We start from the raw sequence: 25,943 nt of genomic DNA, 5'->3' as shown, positions 1-25,943 counted from the left end.
AGGTCCTCTCCTATCCCCTCCCCACAGCAAACCTCAGCTCATCCCCAAGCTAGGCACCCTCTGTGCGTTAGCTGAAACGAGGGAGGGTGCAAGGCTCACCATTAGTCTCTTTTGAACGCCCTTCTCTGAATTCAGAGTCCTGTCGACGTCACAGTCTGGCTCTGGCCCTAGATCCCCAAGTCCCCAACCAGCACTACCACCCAAACCCCAAGCCTAGGAGACTTCTCACTGTTTTTAAGGTAAAAGTTGAAAATGTCGACATCATAGTAAACATTAATCTCAGTCAAAGACAGCTTGTTTTTTCTAAAAAGAAAGTGAGAGAAAATCTCACAATCTTATGTGCATACACCAAATACATATCTAAGTCAGCTGAATGAAAAGTGAGATCAATCATCAACTTTCTTCCAGATGCCAATTGTCCTCAAGCTCTAGGGGTAGTTATTTATTATGTGTGTTCCTGGCTGCTTAAGTAACTTGATATAAAGCCCAAAAAGGAGTGTGTCTGATAAGGCTACAGGAAAATAAGAAAATACACACACTCACACACACACTCACACACACACGAAAAGGAGTAGGTCTAATATGTTAACATAATCGATTATTATATTTATATTATATATATTATGAGTTTATATATATTATGAGTTTCCCAGGGCAAGGCAGGAGAAAGACAAACCAACCAAGTTACATTGTTCTTATTATAGAAGAGGAGGAGGCATAATGAGTTTAGAAAGAAAAGAAAGCAAGCTAGCTACTTTCTGGGATTCAATTATGAAATAACTATGTTTCAAAAGGACAATGTCTTCAGTGAGTTTTTCATCAAATTCAAACCTGCTCTAACACGTGACTTTTGTAGTTGTTTGTTTCTAACACTTGGTAAAATACAGAGAGCCTAATACTAGAGCACATCTCAAACTTAAGTCACTTCCCAGTGATGAATCTGAGGCTGGATTAATGCATGGAAGGCCTGGAAGAATGGAGATGGGTGTGTAGACGTGTATGCACAAAGCAGGTACTCACGGAACCTCCGCATAGGTGCCCACAGAGCCACACACACACACTTTAGGTTGAGTTTGTCAGTTCAAACATTAGTCACAGTCCTATAGAGCACAGCTTCCTGCTCTTCGGGATATCACAGCCCGGAAGCTATTCATTCCTTACCCACTCCAGATGTCATTTTTTTTTTCTAGAGCTGCAGGTCTAGAAAAGTCCATAAAACAAACAAATGTACCCCGTGTCTTGATTTATCTGAAGTGCCCTTATTTGAAATAAAATAAGAACAAACACAAATAGCTAAGAATCATAATTATTATGGTGTAACAGAAGTGATAGCTACCCTGAATTGCTAAGGCCGTCAGTCTAAACTCTGTCGGCCCAGCTGTAGTCTGGCTTCAGAACAAACATATAAAAGCCTTGAGTTCTATTCTGATATCCAACCGGCTCACATTTTTTTTTCTCCCAGCTTAAATTAAGCTTCCTATGTGCCCCTTAGTGCCTATTTTGGGGCTAATCCAGTCGCAAGATGGTCTGGAGGTCTTTTTTTCTGGGGACAAAAGGTTCCAGGTGACCAGCGATCCAGGGTGCTGCAGGGGAGTCACCAAAATCAGCTAGAGGTTGAATGAAATGGCCCTCGAGGACTCCCAGTCACGACAGTCTGTGATTCCAAAATCCAGGCCCAACTTCAATCACCAGGGACTTTCTGAGGTTATGGCAGATCCCGAGGGTGCCAGAGCAGGAAGTGACTCAGGCCGGCCCTTCCAGCTCCCCTGTAGAGAAAGCGAAGCCTGGGAGAGACCGCCCTTCCAGGCAGCGCCTCAGTCAAGTCACTCCAGTTGTTGGTTATAGCGAGCCCTTTCGGGGCACCTTTTGTGTGCCTAGGATTGTGGTTGTGACATCAAGGGTAGCAGAAAGGCTAGTTCCCTGAATCAAGAAACTTTACACCTTTTAGGGGAGAAAAGAAACAAAGATGTCCCTAAAAATTCAAGAATGCCTAAAAGCTATATCCAAACAAAATGGAGGCAGGATTTGTGAGGACAGAGGCTGGTTAGGCAAAGCATCTTGGTTGGGGTAGGCCTTTAGCCAGCCTTGGAAGGAAGAGACAGGTTCTGGAGAGGGTCAGGAGGCATTCTCAGTGGGGGTATAAGCACAGGCCAAGGCAAGGAGATAAGACCCTGAATGCAGGACAGGAGAGATAGAAAGATCTAGAAGGACTGAGGAGCTATTATGGGGAGTTAGACCCAGAACGAAGGCCTATAATGCCAAGCCGAAAAGTTTGGTGATGAAAGCTAGTGGGCAGCGGGACCATGACAGTTTCCTGGACAGGCGTGACAGGTGATAAAAGTGCGCCTCTGGGTTACCCCAGGAAACTGTGCAGCTGTTCCCTTGGGGTTTTTCCCATAAGGGATTATGGGAGAATCATTTCAGTGATCACACATAACATCCAGAGTGCTCGTTGATGATGTAGGATTTCTAGCGTTGAAAGCAAATTTGTACCCATCCGCTAATTTTTGTAAAAGAACACTGCTGATTCTGGTAGTGCATCACCTTCCTCCTGCAAAGGAGAGATCTTTTCTTTCCAACGCAGTATGTTCACCCCACTCTTGCTGCTCCAATGAAACGGACAGGCTGAATGTTTGTTTTTTGGTTTTGTTTTTGGTTTTGTCATAAAAGCCTCCTGTGGGCCCTGCCCAACCGCCGTGGTTGTTAGCAGTGTCTGAGCACAACTGGCCTCTCAGGCTTCCTTCTCACTCCCACCTGCCTCTGTGCCGGCTTCTGGCCCATGGTGGGGTCTCTGTGGTGCTTGGGCTTTGCCAGCCTGTGAGGCGGGTGGGCTCCTCCTTGGTGGACATTCAGTCCCCGTGCCACGGATCCACCAGTGCTTCTGCCTGGGACCCATCCTGACTGGGGCACCTTTGATCCTCCCCATCCTGTGCACTGAGCTCTTACTAGAGTGTTCTGGGGGAGAAAGCAGGGCGCCAGGCGTGGTGGGATCTGGGAGGGGCCGTGGAGCCCCATCTCCGTTTTCCCATGGTGATCTCAGATGACTCCTATCTCCACACTATTTATAGCTGAGCCTGGCTCTCAGGTCCTGTAAATCTGCCACTGAAGTTCTCTCCACTTAATGAAATCTGAACTGCAGTCTCCAAGCTAAGACAGTTGTGTGTGTGCGGTGGGAGGGGGGGAAGGTGGAGTGGAAAAGAGAGTAACATGTTTAAAAGCAGAAAACATCTCTTCCTGGGAAAGTCACTCTCTTACTATATTCTCAAGGAAGCCTTTTAAACAAGCACCCTATGCATAGTGCACTCCAAACGAATTTCATCATCTTCCCCAAAACCATCTCGGGAAAGAGCACTACTCTCCTCACAGCCATTTGAGCCAGACCTCTGGCCCTGTCTCTGTACCCTGCCCCCACCACAGCCACCTCCTCGCCATCCCCGTTGCTCTGCCTCATGTCGGGCTCCCATCACATTCTCCTGCCATCCTGCAAATTCCTCGGGCCCTCCCGCTCCTCCAGGGCTGGCATCCCGCACAGTGCTCATCCCAAAGCTTGTCCTATCGCTCTGCTTAGAACGCTTTGTGGGCTCCCACATCTCCTTAGGCTAAACTCTCCGACATGGCTCACAAGTCCCTTAACAACCTTAACAACCGTAGCCGACATGTGGTGCTCCCTGTGTGCCGGGCACTGCTCAGTCTTACTAACTCCTGTAGTGCTGCCAACAACCAGCGGAGGTAGGCGCTGTTATCATCCCCATTCTGCACTAAGGAAAAGGCCTAGAGAAGTAGGTAAGGTTACCCACAGGCAGTGGGCAGAAGTGGGGTGCACTGGCACCTGCACTCTCCACCTCCTCTCTGGGTGAGGCCCTGCTAGACTCATCTCTTGACACCGCTGGCGAGCCATCCTCTTGCCATATTACTACCAATCAGTCCGAATAGCATGAGTGCCTTCCAGTGACTCAGGCAAAAGCACCCCTCTAGAGGGCTGATTACTCCTCTTGCTCCTGCTTCCTTCTTCTTCATATGAGATTCAACAGACATGTTACCTGCCCATCCTCGGAAGATCCGACCCCTTCATTGTGCCTCATACTTGATAGAGACCTGCCAGGGTACCTGTAATATTTTATCAAACTCGTTGGTACATCTTGTTCCTCTGTTAGGCATTATCTTTACTTCTGATTCTTGTGCTTGGCACATAATAGCACTCAGTAAATGCTGTTGAATATATAATGGATGTAAAATGCTTCCCAGAGACGTGATGGAGGTGTTCGAGCTTGGCAGGAAGCAGTGGAGGGAGTGCAAACCTCCGGTGGAGGTTGGTCCAGGTGACTCAAGGTTCCTTCCGGCTCTGGCAGCAAGCAAGTCTGGCTCTTGCAATGATAAGCAGCGTGGAGGGGTTTGCTTTCATGGAAGTAAAAAGCAGACTGCATTGGAGGAGGATATTGGGAGGCCTGGTTTGTACTCCCAGTTATGTCACTTATTCATTGTGACTTAGGGCAGGTTACTTCCCTCTCGGCCTCAATTTCTTTCATTAAAATGGGGGAAAATACTAAAGTAAGTAGGTGCCTTTTCCCTCTCATCCGCTCCCGGTAAGGTCAGTGCCGGGGGAACTTGGCACAGATCTAGCCCAGTGTACACAGGGAGGATGTGTAAGGAGAACGGAAATTTGGGATCCCCTTTCTGTGCCCCGAGCCTTGGGTTGGGGACCCAGATTCCAAGTCCCGACTCTGCCGCCAGGTCTCAGGACCCTGGCCCTTTTCTTCTCCGGGGGAAAGGCGCTAATCCTCCTTGCAGAACCAGATGAGATGTGGATATGGGCGGCCTACCTAGACTGGCCCGGATTGTGCTGAGGGAGGCGCTGGACTGGGGCACAAGCCTTGCTCCTCGCTGGTGCCAGCTTTACTGCCCTGAGCAGGAAGTGCACCCCCTCCGCTCTTCTTTCCTCATCCGTGACGTGGGAATGGTGACAGCACTGACATTCCAGACGTGCTGGAGGGGCTGCAATGCGGTGTTGCGTGTACAAGAGGTGTCATGAGGACTGCCCTCCTGGGCATGCTTGCACAGCTAATGTGAAGATGCCTCAGTTTGGTTCATGTCAACTCTCTGGTCACCTCAGGCAAACCTCCTCCACGCTTTGGGCTTTGGTTTTGGTTTCTCCACATCTACCCCAAGCTGTTGGACATTCCGACAGTTCCAGGAATCTGGCTCGACAGTGTCGTCTTACCAGATTGCCCACCGATTTGAATTAATTCTTTTGACAGTGTGGAGCTCAGGCACCAGCTGAACTCGAAGCCCCAGACTGGGTGACCTGCGTGCCCCCGTGCCCCTCCCCCCAGCTCCCTGCCACAGCCCCAATACTGCACCTTCCTGAGGGTTCTGCTATATCGTGGCTGATATAGCTTGCTGTTTGGTCTTCCTCTGCAGACACTTAATTCATTTCAAAACACTCTCCCTTGTTACAAGAAGGGGAACCCCCTAACCCCATCCTCAGTCATTCTATAAGCTAATGCCTCCAGCCTGCAAGCTCCTGGCTACTGCTTTCTTCTTTAAGGCATTTAACTATTTTGTTATGTGACCAGTGTTTGAGTTTATATTGTCCCTGGGTTAACCATAAAGGGACACAGATAATCAGAGGCACCTTAGGGTGGAAACTGTTGTTTACATAGGCAGGAGGTAGGCCAGCTCCGAGGAAGAGCTGAGGAAAAATTTCCAGCAGGTTACGACCCTTAGTTTCATTAAGGTCAACTAAACTCCTTATCTGAAATGGATTAAGGACTGTCCCCTGCAGGGCCTCTGTGCACAAAGCTAAAACAGTGAAATTGGATAGGGGGGTTTTATGCCTGTGTGGTCAGCAACTCAGAAGTAATTTATGAATGAATCTACACTACCACAGACCCTCATCAGTGAATGCTGACAAACTACAGGGCTATTACACAACCCACACATAACTGTCCTTTAAAAACAACTGACTTCAGACTTCGTTAAAGTTAGTAAGAAGCTTCAGAGTGCTTTCTTCGAGTCACAGCAGTGGTTCCTGGAACACAGTTGGCTTACATCTCATCTCCATTCCTTTCCAGTGAGGAAGAGGAGGCTTGCAGACTTGACTGGGCCCATCATTCCCAAGTGCCGGAGTGGCGTCTAGTGTGTGGTGACAATGACCATGCCTTTGAACTGGACATGTTCTACTGATAACCTGTGCTCTGCAGTGGAAATCGGAAGGCAAAATGCCGGCACAAAAACCCTTTTGTGGTTCAGTTCTTTATGCACTAAGGTTTTAGGTTAACTAGTAGTTGTAGTTGAAATTTTATAAACTATGGTTAATATGAAGTTTTTTCTTTAGTCACAGAAGTTAATCTGGTTATTTAAAAAACTAAGAAGCCCCTGAACTGACAGATCTTACTGAAGACAATGTTATAGCAGCAGTGACTTAAGCCCAAGAGCTTGGTTTTGTGGCCTTGCTTTGTGATGTTTCAAATGTATTTAAAATGTGTAACCCATAAGCAAACAACACACTCTTCCGCATGGTTTAGAAGCATTATAAATTACTTTATTACAAATTTGATCTTAGCTAGCTAGCAAGAAGATCATAATTCTTTATTAACCTCCTTTAAACTTTTAAGAACCTCGAGATTAAAGCTGACAAACTGATTACTGGGTCAAGAATACAATTTTGTCCCTTGAGAAAGACAGACTGAAGCCACAGAGCTCTGCTAGGAATCAAAGAACAAGAGGTTCCCTTTTGCTGGATACAAGGAAATAACAGAAAAGCCAATGGCAAAATTGCAAGTTTCAAACACCATCTTTCTTTACCAATCCCAGGCAATAAATTCCTTATGAACATCTGGGATTTCTTTACAATTTAATACCAGAATCGGAATTTTTTCCTTATCGAATGCCAATTTCATGATGGATGTGAAAACCTATGGCCAAATACTATAGAAAACACCTCTCTATATTGCACAGTGGACTAATGGCTTATGTGAGATCAAACAGGGGTAAATTTCTAGTCCATCATGGCTATGCTGACAGACCTCAACTACCTGTGGCAGCACTTAGTAAAGTCACCACTAATCTCCTGCCTGTAAAAATTAAGCTTCTGAAAGCCAGTGGTAAAGATTCAGATATTAAAGAATTAGGAACCCTGGCCAAACCATGCCAAGAGGATTATTCTGAAAATGCAATTTTGGCATTGCTGCCACATCCTTTTTAACATCGTGTGCACCTCTTGGGATCTAGCAAAAATGTTAAGCCAAAAATGTCCTTGTGCCTTTTAATATACCACAGTGCCAGTTAAGCTAGTATTTCTGTTGCCTGGGGAGTTACTTTCATGAGTGATTGGTCAACTCTCATAATTAAGGACAGGCCAAAGAACTGATGGGCACAGACTAAGCAGCAGAGCACTGACCAGAGAGGTTTTTGATCAAAAATGAAGTCTTGCACCCTGAACTGTAATGATGTGGATGGTACAGGGTAACAAGAGGTGAAGCCAGGGCCTCACCACTGTGGAAGAGTGTCTACTGAGGCTGCAGATGGGCCCAGGAGTGGCACCATGCTCCAGGGACAGCCAGGTCCACTGGCTTCAGCTTGAGACACAACTGCAGCTCTATTCCGCATCACTGGAAACTGCAACACCACATTAAATCGGTTGGTCTACGAACAGCTGCGTGTTTCTTGGGACCTGAGTGACAAAGACATGTGTCCGATATGTTGGCCAGAAGGCTGGGAAACCACCACGGCAGTGCTGAACAACCTTCACTCAAAGTATCTTATATCCCGAGGTGCTCATCTAAAAACTACCGCCCAAATGTCAGTGTCATTAAGCTAGTTTGAATCTCTCAGAGAGAAGACTTAAAAGATAAGAGTGTGATGGGTGTTGGGGGAAGCAAAGACTACTAGGGGAGTATCTCCGGCATAAGCCAAGGCAATAAAAAATGAAGGTGGGCCACATCTTTAAGACTATCTGCTCCATCAGATGAACTGTTGGTCAAGTTTTTTTCTTTAAGGGGCCAGATACTAAATATTTTATGCTTTGCAGGCCATGTTTCTGTTGTAAATAAGTAATTCTGCCATCAATCTTTGTAAATGAATGGGTGTGGCTACTCCAATAAAACTGTTTACAAAAGCAGGAGGTAGGCCAAATGCTGGAGTTTGCAGATCCTCGTCTAACACTCTCAGGCTAAGAGATACAAGGTAGAGTGGAGGTGGATGGCAGGTGAACTATAGAACCTAGTTCCAGAGTCCACTTCGAGCGCCACAGCTTTCACACTTCTGCCATCAGGACAGACAGGTTTGGTGACAAGAAAAATGACTACTACCAGTCCTGCTGCATGGCACCGAAAGGGCATGACTTGGTCACCGAGCTCAAGGCTGTATCCCTCAGCAGCTTTGGAATCTCACACAGATCACCTTTCTTTACGCTCTAGCACCTTCTGAGTCAGAATGTCTCAGGTAAGTGGTCAGCGCCAACTTCCTCTTCCTTCTGTGAAATACGGGTGGCCCATACGGTGACTAGTTAGCCAGCCATGGTGGTACTGGCCAGTACTAAAGTTTCCCATTTCCCTGTTGTTGTAGCCTTGATATTCTTCAATCTGTGGTAGCCCCAAACCTAGCTTTGTGAAGGCTCGGAAATGCTGACAGTGCTGCTCACTGGCCCGGCCCATCCTCCCCAACGTCAGGCCTTGGCTCTGGATTCAGGGGGAACTGTGTCTGCTGTGAAAGTTCACTGGGTATGCGTGGTCGTCGGGCTGTACACTCACATTCCTCTTTAAAGCTATTCTGGGTAGGGCCTGAAGCTGGCCTGTTCCCCTTGTCTTGACATGTGACACAACACGCTGTGAATCCTTGTCCTTGGCAGGCGGGGCAGGTCAAGACAAGCTGGCGGCACTGGGGAGTGGAACAGAGTCTATACTGGTCCCATGAGGCGCCGCAGTATGAACATTCTGAGGAAGGAAGCAAAGACTTTATTATAAACACACATGTGCACACGGCGACAGGCGCTTCTCCAGTTCCTAAATATAATTCTTAGCTCATCAGAATCTAACATATCCTGTTGTGCCCGAAGAAGGTTTGTAAACAGTAAATCTGTTTTCTAACAAAAAAAATGCTCCCCATCACCACTTTAAGGAAGGAGGTGGCTTCTGGGAATTGTCTTCCTGATTCTAACATTCACTGACTTATTTTTTTTCCCCCTATTTAGAAAACAGGTACCAGTACTTTCATTAACTATTCCAAAGCTGGCCAACCTACCACCTCTTGTTCAACGGCCTTTTGCCTTTAGATCGTTCCCTTTTTCAGTTGGAGACAACACACCTGGATGCAGATGATCCCACAGTGACATTCGGCTTCTGCCGTTTACATCCCTTGTCCCTAGGCCTGAGGTTCTCCTGCAGGTGCCGGTGGACACATGACCACCTGGATTCCTAAAACTCACATTATCTACTTTCTCGGCTGGTTTTTCCACTGACTTCCTGTTATCATTGATGATATCATTCTTCTTCAAGTCTCCTTAGCTAGCTTATCTAAGCTACCCTTGGGCCTTCTCTCTCCCCTCTGTATTCCATCTCAGCTCCAAAACAGATGTGAAGTCGCTTTCAATAAGACACAAATATAAGACCACCAAAATGTATTTAAAAGATCAATCAAAACTTGCATCTATTCATTAGCTTAAAGGTAATGCCATCTGTCTCTCCAGCAGATGTAGAAGTTTGCAATAGTCACTAGGGTTGTCTGCGACCTTTCCTATTCAAGACTGTAGCATCCAGGGGTAAGAGCCATTTTTCTAAAAGATGATTCCCATCCTTCACCAACTGCCCTCATGTTACTACATGTACCCTCGTCTGGTAGCACGTTAGTGTGGACTCAAAACTACAGTCAAACCACACACTTCCTGTGATCTTCCCTCTTGTAAAGATTCCTGCCCCTGGCCTCAGCCTGAGGTTCAGCTCTGACCTTGGAATGCCCCACCCCCCACCACCAAAGTAAGTGCCCACCCCGTGCATCCATAGACCATCTTAACTAGGGGTGCTTTGATTTGTGCCATGGATTTACATGGCAGTCTAGTGAAGACTATGAACACTGTCTTGGAAAAATGTTTTTTAAACGTATAAATTACACAGGATTACAAAGGAACCCAGTTACGTAGAAATGCAATATTTTAAATTATTTTTAAAAATCTGGGATACATTAAGATATTTATTAGCACATTAAATAATAAGACTTAGTGGTGAGCCAAATAACTATTTCTATTTTGAAGCAGTGAGGAACATAAATGCTATTTTGAGATATCTGGAGCCACTAGAATCTATGAAAATACTGTGATTTCTACTGATGACATTCACAGGCACGTCTAATATTACTGACTTGTTGCTTACATTTATAATAGAAGTACTACATTTAGTGAGTTATAAAAAATATAAAATTATTATACTTATTTTCCCATCGAAATTCACAGAATGCCTCAATTCTATATATTGACCAAGGTGAAGACTCCTGATTTAACCTATTAGTGCAACTCCTAGCAGGGAGACAGAGCGAGGGACATTACCACCATTTTAAAGGACTTGCCTAACCAGTAAACGGTGAAGCCAGGATCCAAATATGGGCCTCTCGACTTCTGGTCCAGGGCTCTGTCTGCTCTGCTGCTGGATCTCCAACTCTGCTGGGCAATGGTGGCATTGTGTACCTCCTTTCCCTGTTTTATTCTTCATTCAATCAGTACTATGCCTTCCAGAATGGTTAATACAGAGAGTGTGCCTGATCACAGGTGCGGGTTCTAGGCCTTTGCTGACCTACCTGACATTACATCACTGTTGTAGGACAAGGCATAACGGTCATCGAAAACAAACAACTTCCCCTTGTAAAAACCATTAGGAAACTCTTCCAGGTACTTGTGGATGCCGCCCTTGAGCTGGAACACTTCCTTACACACTCCCTATGTATGGAAAAACAACAGGAAGTGTGAGGAGACAGGCAGAGAACAGTAAGAAGCTCCACAGAGCGCCGTGGAGTGAGGAAAGCCAAAGAAGGGGCTCCTGGCTCCCACTGCAGGACACCGAGAAACTGCTGACCAAGGGGGTCAAGGGACCAACTGGCCAGACCCTGCCTACCGGGGGTATGGGTGACGACAGCACTCAGGGCCTTAACTCTCTAGATCCTCCGAAGCCCAACTATTTTTGCTGCCCCCTAAATATAGGAAGACACCTGTTGTGACATGTAATGTTACTGAAATTTCTCGCCTTAGGATCAAGCAAAAGGATTAGGAAAAGGGAGAAAGTAACTGATCTTTCCCTTAGTTACTTGATGAATCTTAGAGACTGTTAAGTGCTTTTCATATTTTGAGATTAAGAACTTCTTATTTTATACTTACAAACCCTAAGCTGAAACCATATGAGGGGACAATAAACCCCTGGCTGGCTGGGGGAGGAGAAGGGATGAAGGTAGGGGGGAGAAAGCTCCACAAACGCAGTGGGTGAAGCCTTATTCACTGCCATGCCCGCGGGGCCCCAAGGGTGGTGACTCACCTTGGCTTTAAGGTAGGCTGAACCCCGCTCACAACGGATGCCCCCAGTGCAATACATCAGTACCCTCTTCTCTCTGAAAAGTTCCAGATTTTTGTCAACGTAGCTAGGGAAGTAACTGAATTTCCTGATGTCTGGGGCTAAGCAGCCCTGGAATCGTCCCTACAATATGGGAGCGGCAGAAGGAAAATGATCAGAAGAGCATACCTGGTAGGAACAAGGGTTCTTTTCTGTGTCAAACACCCTTCCCCCACCACCACCCCAGAAAGGAAATGCTTGGTAATTGCTGTTCTCATCCAACACTCTGATCTTTCAACTTTAAGATCTGGAACTTAGAGGCAAGGCTGGTGGTCAGTGGGTCACTTTGCCAGAGTTCTCAGAAGAACTAGAGAGGCTGCCCAAAGTAAACTTTACAAGATCCTTGACATATGTCAAGGAGGCACATGGGAGCCAAAAAGTACATTATGTGCCAAGATGTCTTTAATTCATATTTTCTTAGACTTTCGTACTAGGTCCTGAGTTCAAAGGCTTAGGTTTTCTCTGACGCTGCTAGCAACAGGAAGAGAGCCATGTCACGTGGCCACAGGTGAACACATGCACAGTATCCCCTTTGGAAACGTGCCACGCTGTGGGGACTCAGTTCTGTTCTTACTATTTTGCTTTCATAGAAGTTTCTGCAGTCTAGTAGAATAGTATCACTTTGTTCTTGATTTGCCTGAGACAAAAACTTTCCCACTTCTGTATGAAATTCACCTGGGGATAAATGGATTCCTAAAACCAAACCAAAAAAAAAAAAAAAAAGTTAAAACAAAACAAATTAACAGAAATAAAACCCAATCACTACTGACCCAGGCCAATGACTTACATGTTGTTTCTTTCCACCCAAAACTTTTCTCTTTATAATTACAATTATGTCTCAAAATAACATTATCTGATGATTGCGATAAAATAATTTAGTAATTCCAGGTACCCTCACTCTCTCCCCACCTAAGATGAACACTATTGGAGACCTGGAAGTTGAGAAACAGTCAAAAAATCTGCATCCTCATACCTGAATGAACCCAATGATAAAAGCCAGACAGTTGGGATCTAAATTGCTAAGTGAGTTTTGCTGGTCCATTTGATGGCCGGTGTTCTATTGTCACTATATATGGAGGAGCCTAGACATGTATGTGCTTGACAACAGGCCTTATAAATGGTTCTCTACCAAGGTCAATCTCAAGTTCAAGACTAAGAACTTTGGCACCTGCAAATGTGAGTATAAACCCATGTAATAAAGTTGGGATGTATTTTTAAAAAATCCAAAAGGATAATAAGAATATATCTTAAGTTTGTGTATATGAGTAAGAGAAAAGGGTGTGAGGGGCTGACAGCAGGAATGATATATGAGAAACGTCAATGGAGAGGAAGGATGAGAAGATGGAGGAGTGAAAGCAAATGAAGAAGATAAGCAAAATATAAGGAGACTAAAAACAAGAGAACCTATCTGGTGGGCCCTTTGCCTTCTTAACTCTCCAAGATAAAATATTACTGTATCTTTACGGGTTTAGACATCTCAAGATACTGAGGAACTTTTGGTGAATTTGGCAGGGTGGAGTAACCACACCTTATGGGCAGGGGCTCTGGTGACTTTAGTTACCACTCATGACAGAGTTTGACAGCACCAAAGGAGCTTCTTTTCATTTAGGAATGAATCCCAACAACCACCTGGGAACGCTGGGTAACGGGTGGGGCTAGCGCCCCTGAGCATGGCCAAGGAATCTGGATTCCGACCTGCCCAACCTCGGATTTTAGGGAGAATGCAAGAAAGCTAGATATATATTTATCACACGCTCACCAAAACAGAAGGGTGAAAAGGGAGGTTCAAACATGGTGAGAAGCAAGGAAACCTAATAAGAAATCTGCTAAGAGCCACAGGGAACCAAACCCATTCCCACCGCTATTGTTGCTGCTCTCCTGGTCCTACAAGGGCCTGGCTGGACAGAGTCACATGGACATGTATGACAGAGGCGCCTTCAAACGACTTGGCTCAAATGAAAACTACATAGTACTGCCTGGAGCCCACTCTCCCCTAACCTCCTGGGCAATGTCCTGTAGCGCCAAGGAAGAGAGATTTGCAGTCATCCCGCCTCCTGCTAATAAGGTCAGGACGTGAAGCAGACATGGCCCTTTTTGCCTCTTCTCTCATATATTGAGTCTCTTTTCCCAAATGCTTGTATCTTTCTCCCATTTCCCCCTGGCTTAACTCTTATCGCCTTTTCTTTACGTATTAAAAAATGAATACAGAATCAGTCAGAACTTTTTGCTTCCTGATGAAAGGAGACAATACCACCTATGAAGTAGTCTTGGGGAGGGGGGAGAAAGAGGAAATCCAACCTGAATCTGGTCAGGCGTCTAGATCTGAGCTGCCTAATGTGGTAGCCACTAGCCATATATGACTAGCCACACATCCCTGAAATGTGGCTTGAGATGTGCTAAAGTAAGAGTAACACAGCTGCAGGATATCAGGGACTTAGTATGCAAAAATAAAGGAAAATATCTCAATAACTTTTTACATTACGCACATTGAAATAGTATTTTAGCTATATGGTATGTTATTGAAATTAATTTCACTTGTTTCCTTTTACTTAAGATGTGGCTACTAGAAAATATAAAATTCCTTATGTGGCTCACATTATATTTGTATCAGACAGCACTACTCTATATCTAGCTACCAATTTATAAAAGATTCAGAGGACAGAGGAACAGCTCATGGAGACACAATCGGCCTAATCCTGACTATGGGAAACTCTACAGATGAAATGATGTAGTTCCTTCAAAAAATAAACTTTATGGGAAAAGAAAGGATGGAGGCGAATCTGTAAGTTAAAAGAGACTTAAAGAGACAGTGATCAAACACGAGGGGACCTTACTTGAATCCCAGTAGAAACACACTTAAAAAATTACGATAACTAGGAATTTTAAGTGCTGGCTAGATATTTGGTAATATTAAGAAATTACTCTTACAAATATTTTAGATTTGGTGACAGTTTTACATTTATCTTCTAGAGCTATATACTAAAATACTTATGAATAAAATGACACGACACTGGGATAAGCCAGGATGGGGAAACAGGCTGGGGACAGATGAAAGTTGGCCATGAACTTGTAATTACTGAAGCTGCGTGAGAGGTACACGGGAGTTCGCTATACTATTTTCTCCGTTTTTAATGTTTAAACATTTCATACTAACGAATCAAAACAAACAAAAAAACTCTGCCAAACAAATATCTTTAAATCATCTATGGTAATCACGAGGAAGAGGGAAAAAGAGAACATTCTAGAGCACCTGCAAACATACTGATTTGGTGTTAAACACCACCGGCTTCCCATAGCAAAAAGCCTGTGTGTTTTAATCAGCTGATGAACTATTTACAAGTAATGATTACACTCTCCCCAAACTGCTACTTTGGTGAGAGAAAAGAAATTCTTGCCAAACCATCAAGAATAACTAAGACAGGTCATTCAGAGGGGTAAGTCAATTACCATAGCACCAAAGAGAAGACCAATTTAAGCATTCAATGACCCAAATATCAGCCACCCCACAGCTATTTTAAAGAAAGGATATATCACGACTCTTGCTAGTCAGTCTGTCTAACTTTCGCATTTGTCTCTATATTGTTTCATCTCTTTTAAGAAAAACAATTTTTTTTTCTTCTAGAAGCAAGCATACCAGGCTTCTTGTAGGAGATCTTATTGGGACTGATCCCCATAGGCACAATTTCTTCAAATACACCAACACGCAATTCTGGAAAACAGAAAGCTCCTCCTTTGCTGGCCTAGCCAATGAGAAACAAAACAGAATATGGTTCTCACTCTGTATTCAGGTATAAAACATTTATGAGCAACATTAATTCCCTGCGTGGTGTGGAGTGCCAATCTGGATCATTCCAGGTTGACTACAAATGTAGTAATCCCCTGAAATGGCCAGGATGTCTCTCAAGTGAACAGACATGTCTAAGTATTAGAGTTTAGACTGTGTAAGCTGTCATGTCCTTCCTCCCTAAGAAGGGAGAATGAGGTCCAGAGATGCCACTAACTTGCCCAAGATCACATGGGAACTTAGTGGAAGAACTGGAATGAACATACTCCTTCTATTGCATTGCCTTGTGACCTAATAGGGAAAAGGTAGTAATCTGCTTATTTCTCTACACTAACCTCCCCTTCATAACCTGCAGTAGGAAGAGGCACCGAGGCAGAGGCAAATGGCTCTAGATCCATTTTATTTTCATTTTTTCTTACCTTAAAATCATCCTTACACAGATAATCTTTGAACAATGGGCAGGAAAGCATGACTTCCACATAGAGTCTGGTTGCCAATTTGCTTCCACCAACTGTCCCATTGATTCCTTCTGTAGCAATTCGAACCTGAGGCACAAGATGATGGATGAGAAAAAGAAAATACAGTCTGCACTTAGCTTAGTTTAAATCTTCCCAGGGCAGAACAGGCTCATATGTTAATGAATTTAACAGGAAAAGGAGACACTGCTGTGGACACCAAAGTGTAATCACAGAAAAGCACTTGTATTTTTATAAAATGGCACTGCCCACAGTTCAGACGAGGCACTCAGTTAAAGTGTTGCTGAACAAGAGAATGAAATGAAACTACTGGAAAGCCCCATCTGCCATGGAGATCTAGTTATCTAATAGCCAAAGAACTGAATTTTGAGCTCAATCCAGGTCAAATCTAGAATAAAGATTCAGCTTTGCCACTTACTTGCCAAGTGGCCCTGAGAAAATTAATTTACTTCTCTTCAATTTCTTCATCTTGATAAAACAAGAAGAGAACCGACAATGAAAAACACTGCCCGGAAGATATTACCAAAGTCCTAAAGCACAGACCACACCTGAGGGCTGGGAACAGGAGTGAGTACATCTCTGCATAGTGTTTGGGGAAAGCTCACCATTGCAAACCCACCCACAGGAATACAAGTTCCAGGAGTGTGTTTTTCTGTTTTGTTCACTGTTGCATAACGAGTGTAAAGGACAGTACCTGCCACATAGTAAGCATTCAATATGCATCTGTCAAACACATGAACACGTATCCATATCTGAGGGTTTCTGACTTCTCAAAGCCTCTATTCTCTTTGAAATGCTTCACTGGTTAGGGGACATTAGAGCCTGGGTTAAGGCCCCTACATTAAGAAGCAATGCTCTGGGAGCCCTGAAAAGTTTGTTTTGATACTACAAAATCCTTTGGATGACTTTTAAGATGGATCATCTTTGGATAGAGCTGAGCTCTCTACAGAAAAGTGCTAGAGAGAAAGTGAAACACTATATCATGATATTCTCTGGAAAGAGGTAATTTAATTCAAGGTCCTAGACTGTTATCATTACCTATGTAATAACAATACCTCCCAATGCATTAGAATTTGAAAATTTTTAAAGGCTCCCCTTTTGCGGGGCCCAGGAAGATACTTTATTTGTTCCCTCACTTGCTTTAATTCTTTAGGGCATAGATACAAAGGGGATTCATTTCACAAGCCAATGCCAACACACTAGTGGTAACTATCCATAGTTCCATGATAAGCATTCTGGATCATACCCTTCAGAGTACAGAAGTCTAGTGAAGCCTGTTCTGGGCACGAGAGGAAAGCAGAAAGCATATGCATTCTCTGTTGTACAAGCTACTGTACCTATTACTAACTCACATATTTTTTAAGAGACTACATAGAAAAATAGAGCAGAACCAAAATAAGGGTTAGGAAATTTACCATAAAACTTTCAGATGTGACAAAGAGGTATGTAACTGTCTTTAGGGTAGGCTAGGAGATTCTTTCCTATGTTATCTTAATCTCAGAACCCAAATAAAAGACAAGGATATCCACTTCCTTAATAGCAATCTCTAAACTCATGTACTAGACTTTCAATTCTGGGATTCTTCAACAGAAACTTTCGAAGGAGCTCCTTGATGAGGAAGGCTTTAAACCTCCAGATGAAAAGCAATAGTTAGCATTTATTGAGCACCTATTATGAGACAGGAGCTTTATATTATTATCCTGAGTGCAGATATCAGAACTCCCATTTGACAGAAAAGGAAACAGAGCTCAAAGAAATCAAGTAACCTACACAAGGGCACAGAGTTGGTAGGTGTAAATCTAGGATTCAAAACCAGATCTTATTGGCTCCAAATCTTGTAATTTTTTTCCTATCCAAAGCTTCCACTGCATTCCCTCAAATATCTTGAGGAAATAAGGAATGTATAGCAATAGAGATCAGAAGCTTATTTCCACAATTCTAGAATTTTCAAGTTCTCTTTCTCTACATGAATACCAATATTCTGCCAAATCTACTAGCAGAAAACTATTTCAGTAAACTGGGCGCGTATGTATCCTTGAAGCCTAAGATTTTAGACTTAAGATCTAGGCAGGTGCTGCCACCTTGTGGTTAGAGACCCCCACTGCTAGTTTACTTCAGGCTGAGTCGAGAATAAAAATCTGCCTCTAAACCAAGGAGATAGGTATCTTTTTTGGACATTCAGGTTTACTGTGAGAATATATACCTTTTGAGGTGTTCTTTTAAACAGAGATTATGATTAATTCCACAGATGTTTACTAATTATTTTTACTATGTGTCAGAAATGGTGCTAGAAATTAGGGATATAATAGTTGGAAAAAATACCATTCCTGCCCTCTTGGAGCTTACATAGACTGAGGTCACACATTAAAATAATAGTTATAAACTGACAAATGCTATAAAAATTACTACAAGATGCTATGGGAGTGTATCTGAAAAAAAAAAAACAGATTTAGACTGAAGTTCAGGAAATCTCTCAGAGGAAGTGTCATTAAAATTGAGAACTGAAGACTGAGTAAAAATTAGACAGGAAAATCAAGTGGGTGTGGTAGAGTTCCTTGAAGAGTGTTCTTCTAAAAAGGCCCAAAGACATAAAAGACCTTGGGGGCTATGTGAAACTGAAAGACCCTGCTGCTGGAGTATAATGGGTAAAGAATGACACTAGATACGCAGAAAAAGAAAGGGAACCTAAGGGCATGTTTAGGATTTAGGTTTTACTCTAAATGCGCTGGATAGCCACTAAAAGATTTTGAGGGGGTGGGCAATATGATTTCATTTAACTTTTAAGATCATTCTGGCTGTTATGTGGAGAATTAATTAAATGGCAGGCAAGGATGGAAGAATGAGAGTAGTTTGGAAGCTACTGAAATGGACCAGGTATGACAGGGTGGGGGCTTTGTCTAAGGTGGTGGAAGGGGATGAGAGAGTAAATAGAGTCAAGGGATATTTTAGAGGTAGAAATGGCAGGACCAAGTGATGAACTGAATGAAGTAAATGAAGCTTTCAGTCACTATCTGTTATAAAACATGAATGTGAAACATTATCACCGACAGATCAAATGACTGCCTCAGGGAATTAAAACCTGGGACATGTGTGGGAAAGAAGGTTTAAGATAGTACAGTGTCATAACCAGAGAGTTATGATTTAAAAGTATATTAATATACATATGCATCTATATGCAATCAAGGATATTAAAAAAATAAAGAAAATAATCCATAATCTTCTCGTAGAAATAATCACAATAAACATTTTGATACTTACTACCCTCCGTCTTTATATACAGACACACTAGGGTTTTGTTACAAACATACATTCATGCCTTTATTCAACTTTCTCCAAATATTTACCGTGTTACGTGCTAAGCCCTGTTCTAGCACTGACAATATATCAATTAAGACAAAGTTCCTGTCCTCATGAAGCTTATATTGTAAAAGGAGCTAGATTAAAACAAATTAAAGATTATACTTCCAGATAGTAGTAAATTCTTTGAAATTCTCAGAGCAGAAGGGAATAGAAAATGATGAGGTTTTCAGAGAGGACTACTTTAGATTAGCATTATAAGAAAATACCATCTGAGCAGAGATCTCAAGTGTGGGATGAGCCATGCGAAGATCTAGGGAAAAAGCATTCTAGAGGGGAAGGAAACAGCAAATGCCAGTACCATAAAACTGAAAGACCTTGACATGTTCTAGGAAAATTAAGAAGCAATTTGGAATCATATCTATACATATAGGTCCATAAAATGGTTTTCCAGCTACCATATCAAGAACATTTCCCTAGGCCGGGGTCAGCAAGTATGTCTGCTTTTGCATAGTTTTGTTGGAACATAGGCATACCCATTCATTTACATATTGTCTGCAGTTGTTTTCATGTTACAACAGCAGGGCTGAGTGGTTTTTTTATGCAAAGCCTAAAATATTTACTGTTTGGCTCTTTAAGAAAAAGTTTACTGACCCCTGGTCAGTGCCATTAAATAGTCTTATAAAATACAACATTAATAGTTATTTAGCATTCTATTTAAATGCCTAGCAGGATTTGGCTAATTTCTAAAAACACGACAGTGAACCCTCTGTAAGGAGCATGGCCTCCGCAATCCAAGTCAGAGGCCAGATGAGCCCAGTGAAGAAGGACAGGGTGTGGGAGGTGTTACCTTGCCTGTGAGGTGCAGGCGCTGACACAGAGCTGTCTGCCAGGCACAGATCCAGTGGGGATCCTCTAGGTCACAGTAGCAGTAATAAAGTAGCACCTCCCCCTCATCACTGCCCTGGCCACTGTAAAAAGAAAACCACAGGGAAAGAGCATTTGAGTCACTGGCATAAGGAAGCCACAATTTATAAAGTATACCCGGGCAGAATCAGAGGCAAGGCTGAGATGGAGCCACTTGTGCCTGCCTTTGCGCCTACTATTGTTCTCCTGAAATGGGAATCAATTCCTATCTGTAGTCGCTCTGAAGAAGAAAATATCTGCATTTTACAGCTGAGTAAACTGAGGCCAATTCCTCCCAGGTAAAATAGCTACCAAGTGACAGTCAAGACTCTGAATATGTCTTCTGACACTAGAATCCATACTTTCTACTGCACTGTGCTGTCTTCTAATAACTAGTCATGGGACTTAGGTGGGTCTCTTATCCCCCTTAGCTGGATTTCTTATTATCTCTGAGTCTTGATTTCCTCATCTGTAAAACTGGAGAAGTGAAATAAGCTGCATTTTCCAAAGTGTGCTCTGAAGCTGTTCTATGAAATTACATGTTTGAGAAATCCTGCTGGCAACATCTCCCTCTTTGAGTCATAGTGAAAGCCTCTTATCTATTGAAGGCTCTGAGAAGTCCTGCAATAAGAAAAAGTTTACTGACCCCTAGTGCTTCCCAAACCCATTTGTCTTTAGTACCTCTTTTCAATACCTGAGAGCATCCTCCACAACTAATGTTACACAGACATGTTTTGGAGGATGCTATAGCAGATGATAATTAAGGTCCCATCCAGCTCTGCAATCTATAACTCTTTCAGTACCCTCATCATATTTCAAGGCCTGTCCTCCTCCAAAATCTTGTCTATTTTAGAGCCTATTTTTCTTTCTCTAAACCCCAGTAACGAATTATCTGAACCATATAATTTAACTAATAATTATATAACCTGTGTCATATCACGTGCTAATAATTGTTTTATGTCCTTTTTGTTTCTCTAACTAGAAATTCCTTGAAATGCAGGGCCACACAGAAATAACAAAGCCACATCTGTATAGCACCTTACAGTTCACAAGTGTTCTTTCCATGATCATTTTATATAATTCATACAGCAGCAATATTGTGAGGTAGGCAGGGCAGGCATTATTATTCCAATTTTAGAAGTGAGGAAATGAAAATAAAAAAAGAATTTTAGTGACTAGCAAAATCTGATTCTAAGTTCAATTCTCTTTCTCTTCTTTCTGACAAACAAGGGGAATTTAGCACTAAATATAGTGACAAAAGTGTATCAAATTTGGACATTTTCTATTCATCGAATAGTTCAGAAATTGCTTAAAATCCGAAACCTGTCCTCTAGAATTCTGTAATATTATGATTTGGTGAGTTTTTTTCAAAGGCAGGACCTAAACTTCTAATCCTATGCCTCAGTTAAAATCTATTCTAAAACATTTAGCTCAGAAAACCACATTTAGTAGCAAAATTCCTTTTGCAAGCTCTGATGTTACTCAGAGTAGAGGAATCATTAACATTTCTGGGCCTTCCAATTTCCCCTTGAAAATAATACAATTTTTGTTCTTTACTTCTCCCTGAAGATAAGATGTACAATTGCTTCCAAGTAACCTAGCGACAATACCAGCTGTGTGGGTATATGCTACTGCACAGGCGATGATCTTCTATTAGACATAGTACATGTTTATTAGCCTAGTTTAGGCCTGTCGAGAGATTCTGTGCCTTTATGATCTTGCCATTTTAGTGAATGGATAGCAATAGCTCATTGTGGCTGGAAAAACATTTAAATTAAACCAAAATACAGAATGAAATTCTTACCTTGTGAGCTCATCAGGGCTAAAGCAGCTTGTATCAGGGAGCCAAGTGGATACTTCATGGTTTCGAGTAAGGTACTCTATTAGAGGGTTCTTTTTGTCTGCAGACTTAAGACTCTTTGAGGTGTTCAATGTCACAGCCAGCTGCTTTAAAACAGCAGCAGTCTGGTGGCAAATCTCATCTGCATGTTGTGTTGCCACATGTCTATGGATGCTGGTCTGGTCTGTGAATAGCTGATGACAGCATTTCCACCATTTTTCTTTATATTCAAAAGAAGGTGTTGGAACTTCTTTGGTTTTGACAAAAAGGGCAAATGCCTGAAATGATATTTCAATCTGTCACTGTTAAATACCCTTAAGTTTAAGGCAAACAGAAGTCTCAGTGAAATCTCTTCTATTATCTTTCTGCAGGGGTTTGCGGTTTATATACTACTATTCTGTAGAACTTTCTGTGAGAGAATAGTTTTAATAGCAAGCTATATACCAGCTGGACCAAATCAGGAGTCTTAGATAGCAACTGCCCTACTACCTCCCTATTCTTCTTATGGCTAAGTCCCTGGGTTCCTGGGATTCCTCCTGTCACCCTAGATAGGGAAAGGAATCTAGCCCACCTCTCTAGGATCTGTCCCCAAGTGCTCCATCATAAATCTTCCCGAACCACACCCCACCGATGATTCTCCTTTGCCTAACATTGAATTAAGATCATTAGTAATGGCCCTGACTAGCCCTTACCTTGAACATGGCAGCTGCCTAGTTAGTATCTTACCAGCCCTCTGTTCCCTGGAGGATAATCTTGATAAACTACTTCTAGACCTATCTGCCATAGCTATACACACACAATCCCAAAACATCAATGGCAATTTTACCTTTTTTTTTGCAAATGAGAATTTCTTCTTTGTATTGACATCTAGCTCTGCTTTGAGACTGCTATTGGGATTGATAAGACTTGTATCTTTCAAATCCAGGTCTGAAAATTTTAAAATACAGGACTCCTGGTCATCTCCCTGGTCTGGTGAAGTGGAAGAAGGCATCTGGTTTGGTTGCAGCAGTGGGGCAGATTCTTTTCAGTTAACTATCTCCTAGGAAGTGGGCAAGAGAGAAACAACAATGTCCAAGTCTTTGATTACTACTGGAAGTGAACTTGAAGCTAATCGATGATGCAAATGAACTATCTATTTACTCACGCATTCATCAATAAATATTTATTTAGCAGGCACTGTTCTAGACATTGGGGATATTGCATGTGAATGAAGCAAAAAAGATTCTGCTTTCTTAGAGTTTACATTTCAGTGGGGAGATAGAAGGTACGCAAATAAATTGAGTTTTTTAGAAAGTCAGATGGCAAAAAGGGTTATGAAGACAAATAAGCAGGGGAGGAGCCAGAGTGATAGAGGGAATCATTAAAACACAGAGGGTAGTCTGAGGCAGTGGCATTTGAGCAGAAACCTGAATTTGGGAGCAAATATTTAGGGTAAATGATACCAAAAGAGCACTGGTACGAACCAAATCAATCAAGCTATGTACCAGTAACTTCAGTTATAAAGACAGTTTTTTTTAACCCCTAAATTTTGAGCTGTGCAAATTCCCTTTCTTTGAAGAAATAACTATCAAGAGAGCCCCCTTTTAATGAGCGAGAATGAATATTCAAATTGCTATAGTAGCCAAATCTTGTTAAAACTGGACACACTACAATCAATACGCTACAGTCTTTCTTTTATAAAGCAAATGTTACAGGTGACAACAGGCAACATGAAACACAAAGGCAACATGAAACACTGGGAAAAGCACGCACTTTGGATTGTGGTGCACCTGGGTGCAAATATGTGACCTAGGCAAGGGTTCTAACTCTCTGATTTCTATAAAGCAGATGACAGTATTAGTACCTATTTGCAGGACTGTAGTGAGGACTAGAAGGGGACAAGTAAAGTGTCTGGCACACCCTTAGTTCCCCTACCACTCTTGGCTCATCTCAGATAATACTCTCTCCTTCAAGTATCCTACGCTGGCCACAATGAACTTTGCCTAGTTCCACAAACAAGCCAGGCCCTCTCCTGCCTCAGCAACTCAACACGCCTTTCCCACGACCCCAAAATGACCTCTCTTCACTCTAAATCCTTTTCCGTTCTTGCTTAATTTATATATTCTTAACTACTCTATGTGGGGACTTCGCTATGTGCCTGGCACATAGAAAATACTACAGTGGATACACGTCTTTGTAAAACAGTTAAGGCCCCTGCTCTCTTGGAACTTATATTCTAGTAAGAGGAGAGAGACACTAAATAAGTAAATCAATTTTAAAAAATCAAAATATCAGTAATAAGAGCTGCTGCTTTTGAATTTCCTTTGCTGGGGATCCTCATCATCCCAACCTGTTAAGTGTTGAATCGTTTTATCTCCATTCACTCTCTAAGTGATCTCATCTAGTTCCAAGGACTTAAAAACTTTATTTGCCACAGAATAGCTGTGAAGAGATATGTGTGAAACTAGACTGGCTATTAGTTGGTAATTGCTGAAGCTGGTTGATAAAAGTACATGAGGGGACATTATATAATTTTCTCAACTTCTGTAAATATTTGAAACGCCCATAAAAAAAGAAAAAAGCAAAGCAATGATAAAGGAAAACTTATGTTTAGTACACTGCACACTGACTCCAAATTTATATCTCCGAGCCATGCCTCTCTCCTAAACTCCAAAGTCACATATCCAACTGTCTACCATGTGGATGGCTTTGCCTGGAGGGCTAATAGGCTGTTCAAATGCAACCAATCAAAACCAAACTCTTGCTCTTTCCCAGTCCTGCTTACTTCCATAAATGACGATTTTACTGTCCCGTTTACCCCCCCCCCCCCAAAAAAAACTTTGGGCTTTTTCTTGACTCCTTATTCTTTCACACTATCATCCAGCCCATCAGAAAATCCCATCAACTTCGCTTTTGAAATAAAACCTAATCAGACCATTTCACACCACTTTTCCTACCAACTCCGTTCAAGCCGCCATCATTTTCTGACTGAATTACTGCAACAAAGACTAACTTGCCCTCCTCCTGCAGGAGCCAGAGAGATAACTATTAAAAAATATGATCAGTCTCTCATGTCTTCTAAACTTACTCAGATAAAACATAGTCCTTAAAAACCCCCTCCTACCACATCTCTAATCTCATCTACTACTCTCCTTTGCCCACTACCTGATTGCACTCTTTGCTCATTCCTAAATGGGTCATGAGCACCAAGAAAGCAGGAATTTTCCTTTGCTCAGCTCTGCCTGCATCCTCCACATCTAGAGCACTGCTTAGCACATAGAAGGTGCTAAATGTTAATAAATACAATATTTGTTGAATGAAATAAAACGGTGATTGTGTAGCCTGGGAAGGCTTCACTAAGGACCTGATGTTTAAGCTGAGACCTAAAAAACAAGAAGCCCATCCACGCAGATTTAGGAGCAGAGAACTTCAGGCAAAGGAAATAGTAACAATTCCTAAAGTGGGAACAAGCTTGACTTATTGGAGGTACAGAAAGAAAGGGTGGTTGGAGCATAATGATGAGAGTAGAACCCTGGAGGTCAGGACATGGAGTTTTTACTGGGGTAAAGGGAGTCATTTGGAGAGCTGTAAACAAGAGTATCGTAGACTGACTGCGGATCTGTTTTGCAAGTAGAGCCAGCAGAGTTTACAGATAGTTATATAAGAAGTGAAGAAAAAGAAGGACCCAAGAATTACTCCTATCTACATTTTGAATTAGACAGTCGGGTGGTTGGTGCCATTTACCGAAATGGCGCGCCGGACCTGGCCGAATTTCTCGGCCCAGCTTTCCCGAGGAGGCAAAGGCCCAGAAGTGGGAGTAAATGAGCACGTACCCGCCGGTCCTGAACCTCAGATCTTCTTTCATTGAACCGTCTCCACCCAGCAATTAACACTGATCACCTTCTTCGAACATCCAGCCCCCACCTGGATTTTACGTAGAAGGAACGCTCAAGACGTCACCTCGCTCCGGAAGTCCTCGCGGCCCTTAGCGAAAGGGCCGCCGGGAAAACCTTTGCGGGCGCCCGGGAGAGGGCCCGAAATTAAGGCGGGGACTACAGCGTCCCTTCCACACC

General features: G+C 42.8%; 2 protein-coding genes across 5 annotated transcripts in view; one reads left to right on the top strand and one right to left on the bottom strand.

The window, feature by feature from the left end:
- TMOD1 (tropomodulin 1) overlaps positions 1 to 12,311 on the top strand; it is an 82,242-nt gene extending 69,931 nt beyond the window's left edge. Inside the window, exon 10 of the mRNA XM_016146275.2 lies at positions 6,072 to 12,311. Within this exon, the coding sequence (XP_016001761.1) occupies positions 6,072 to 6,136 (65 nt within the window). The 3' untranslated portion in view covers positions 6,137 to 12,311. The remainder of the gene's footprint in view (positions 1 to 6,071) is intronic.
- Positions 6,520 to 25,868, bottom strand: TSTD2 (thiosulfate sulfurtransferase like domain containing 2). 4 transcript variants are annotated; one of them, XM_036217802.1, is made up of 11 exons: positions 25,704 to 25,868; positions 22,718 to 22,930; positions 21,856 to 22,169; positions 19,996 to 20,116; positions 15,792 to 15,917; positions 15,223 to 15,328; positions 12,163 to 12,281; positions 11,514 to 11,672; positions 10,786 to 10,924; positions 8,751 to 8,933; positions 6,520 to 7,672 (listed from the first exon to the last, which is right to left on the bottom strand). In XM_036217802.1, exons 2-11 carry the CDS (start codon positions 22,880 to 22,882, stop codon positions 7,608 to 7,610), a joined length of 1,497 nt encoding a protein of 498 aa, XP_036073695.1. In that variant the 5' UTR covers positions 22,883 to 22,930; positions 25,704 to 25,868; the 3' UTR covers positions 6,520 to 7,607. The 4 variants fall into 4 exon arrangements, with proteins under 4 accessions (XP_036073695.1, XP_016001759.2, XP_016001758.2 ...); XM_016146273.2 differs by having other exon boundaries at positions 6,520 to 8,933; positions 25,615 to 25,868; XM_016146272.2 differs by having other exon boundaries at positions 6,520 to 8,933.
- Between the last annotated feature and the right edge of the window lie 75 nt (positions 25,869 to 25,943).

Source organism: Rousettus aegyptiacus, unplaced genomic scaffold (assembly GCF_014176215.1).
Source record: "Rousettus aegyptiacus isolate mRouAeg1 unplaced genomic scaffold, mRouAeg1.p scaffold_m13_p_3, whole genome shotgun sequence".
NCBI classification, from domain to species: Eukaryota; Metazoa; Chordata; class Mammalia; order Chiroptera; family Pteropodidae; genus Rousettus; species Rousettus aegyptiacus.
This window is presented reverse-complemented; position numbering and strand designations above follow the sequence as displayed.

Bases quoted from the DNA above. Each gene is read 5' to 3' on its own strand.
- TSTD2 (XM_016146273.2), bottom strand. From the start codon at position 22,882: ATGCCTTCTTCCACTTCACCAGACCAGGGAGATGACCAGGAGTCCTGT. The intron at 22,170-22,717 runs GTAAAATTGCCA...ATATCATTTCAG, and splicing joins TCTCATTTGCAAAAAAAAAG to GCATTTGCCCTTTTTGTCAA. The intron at 15,329-15,791 runs GTAAGAAAAAAT...CTCATTGGCTAG, and splicing joins TGTGTAAGGATGATTTTAAG to GCCAGCAAAGGAGGAGCTTT.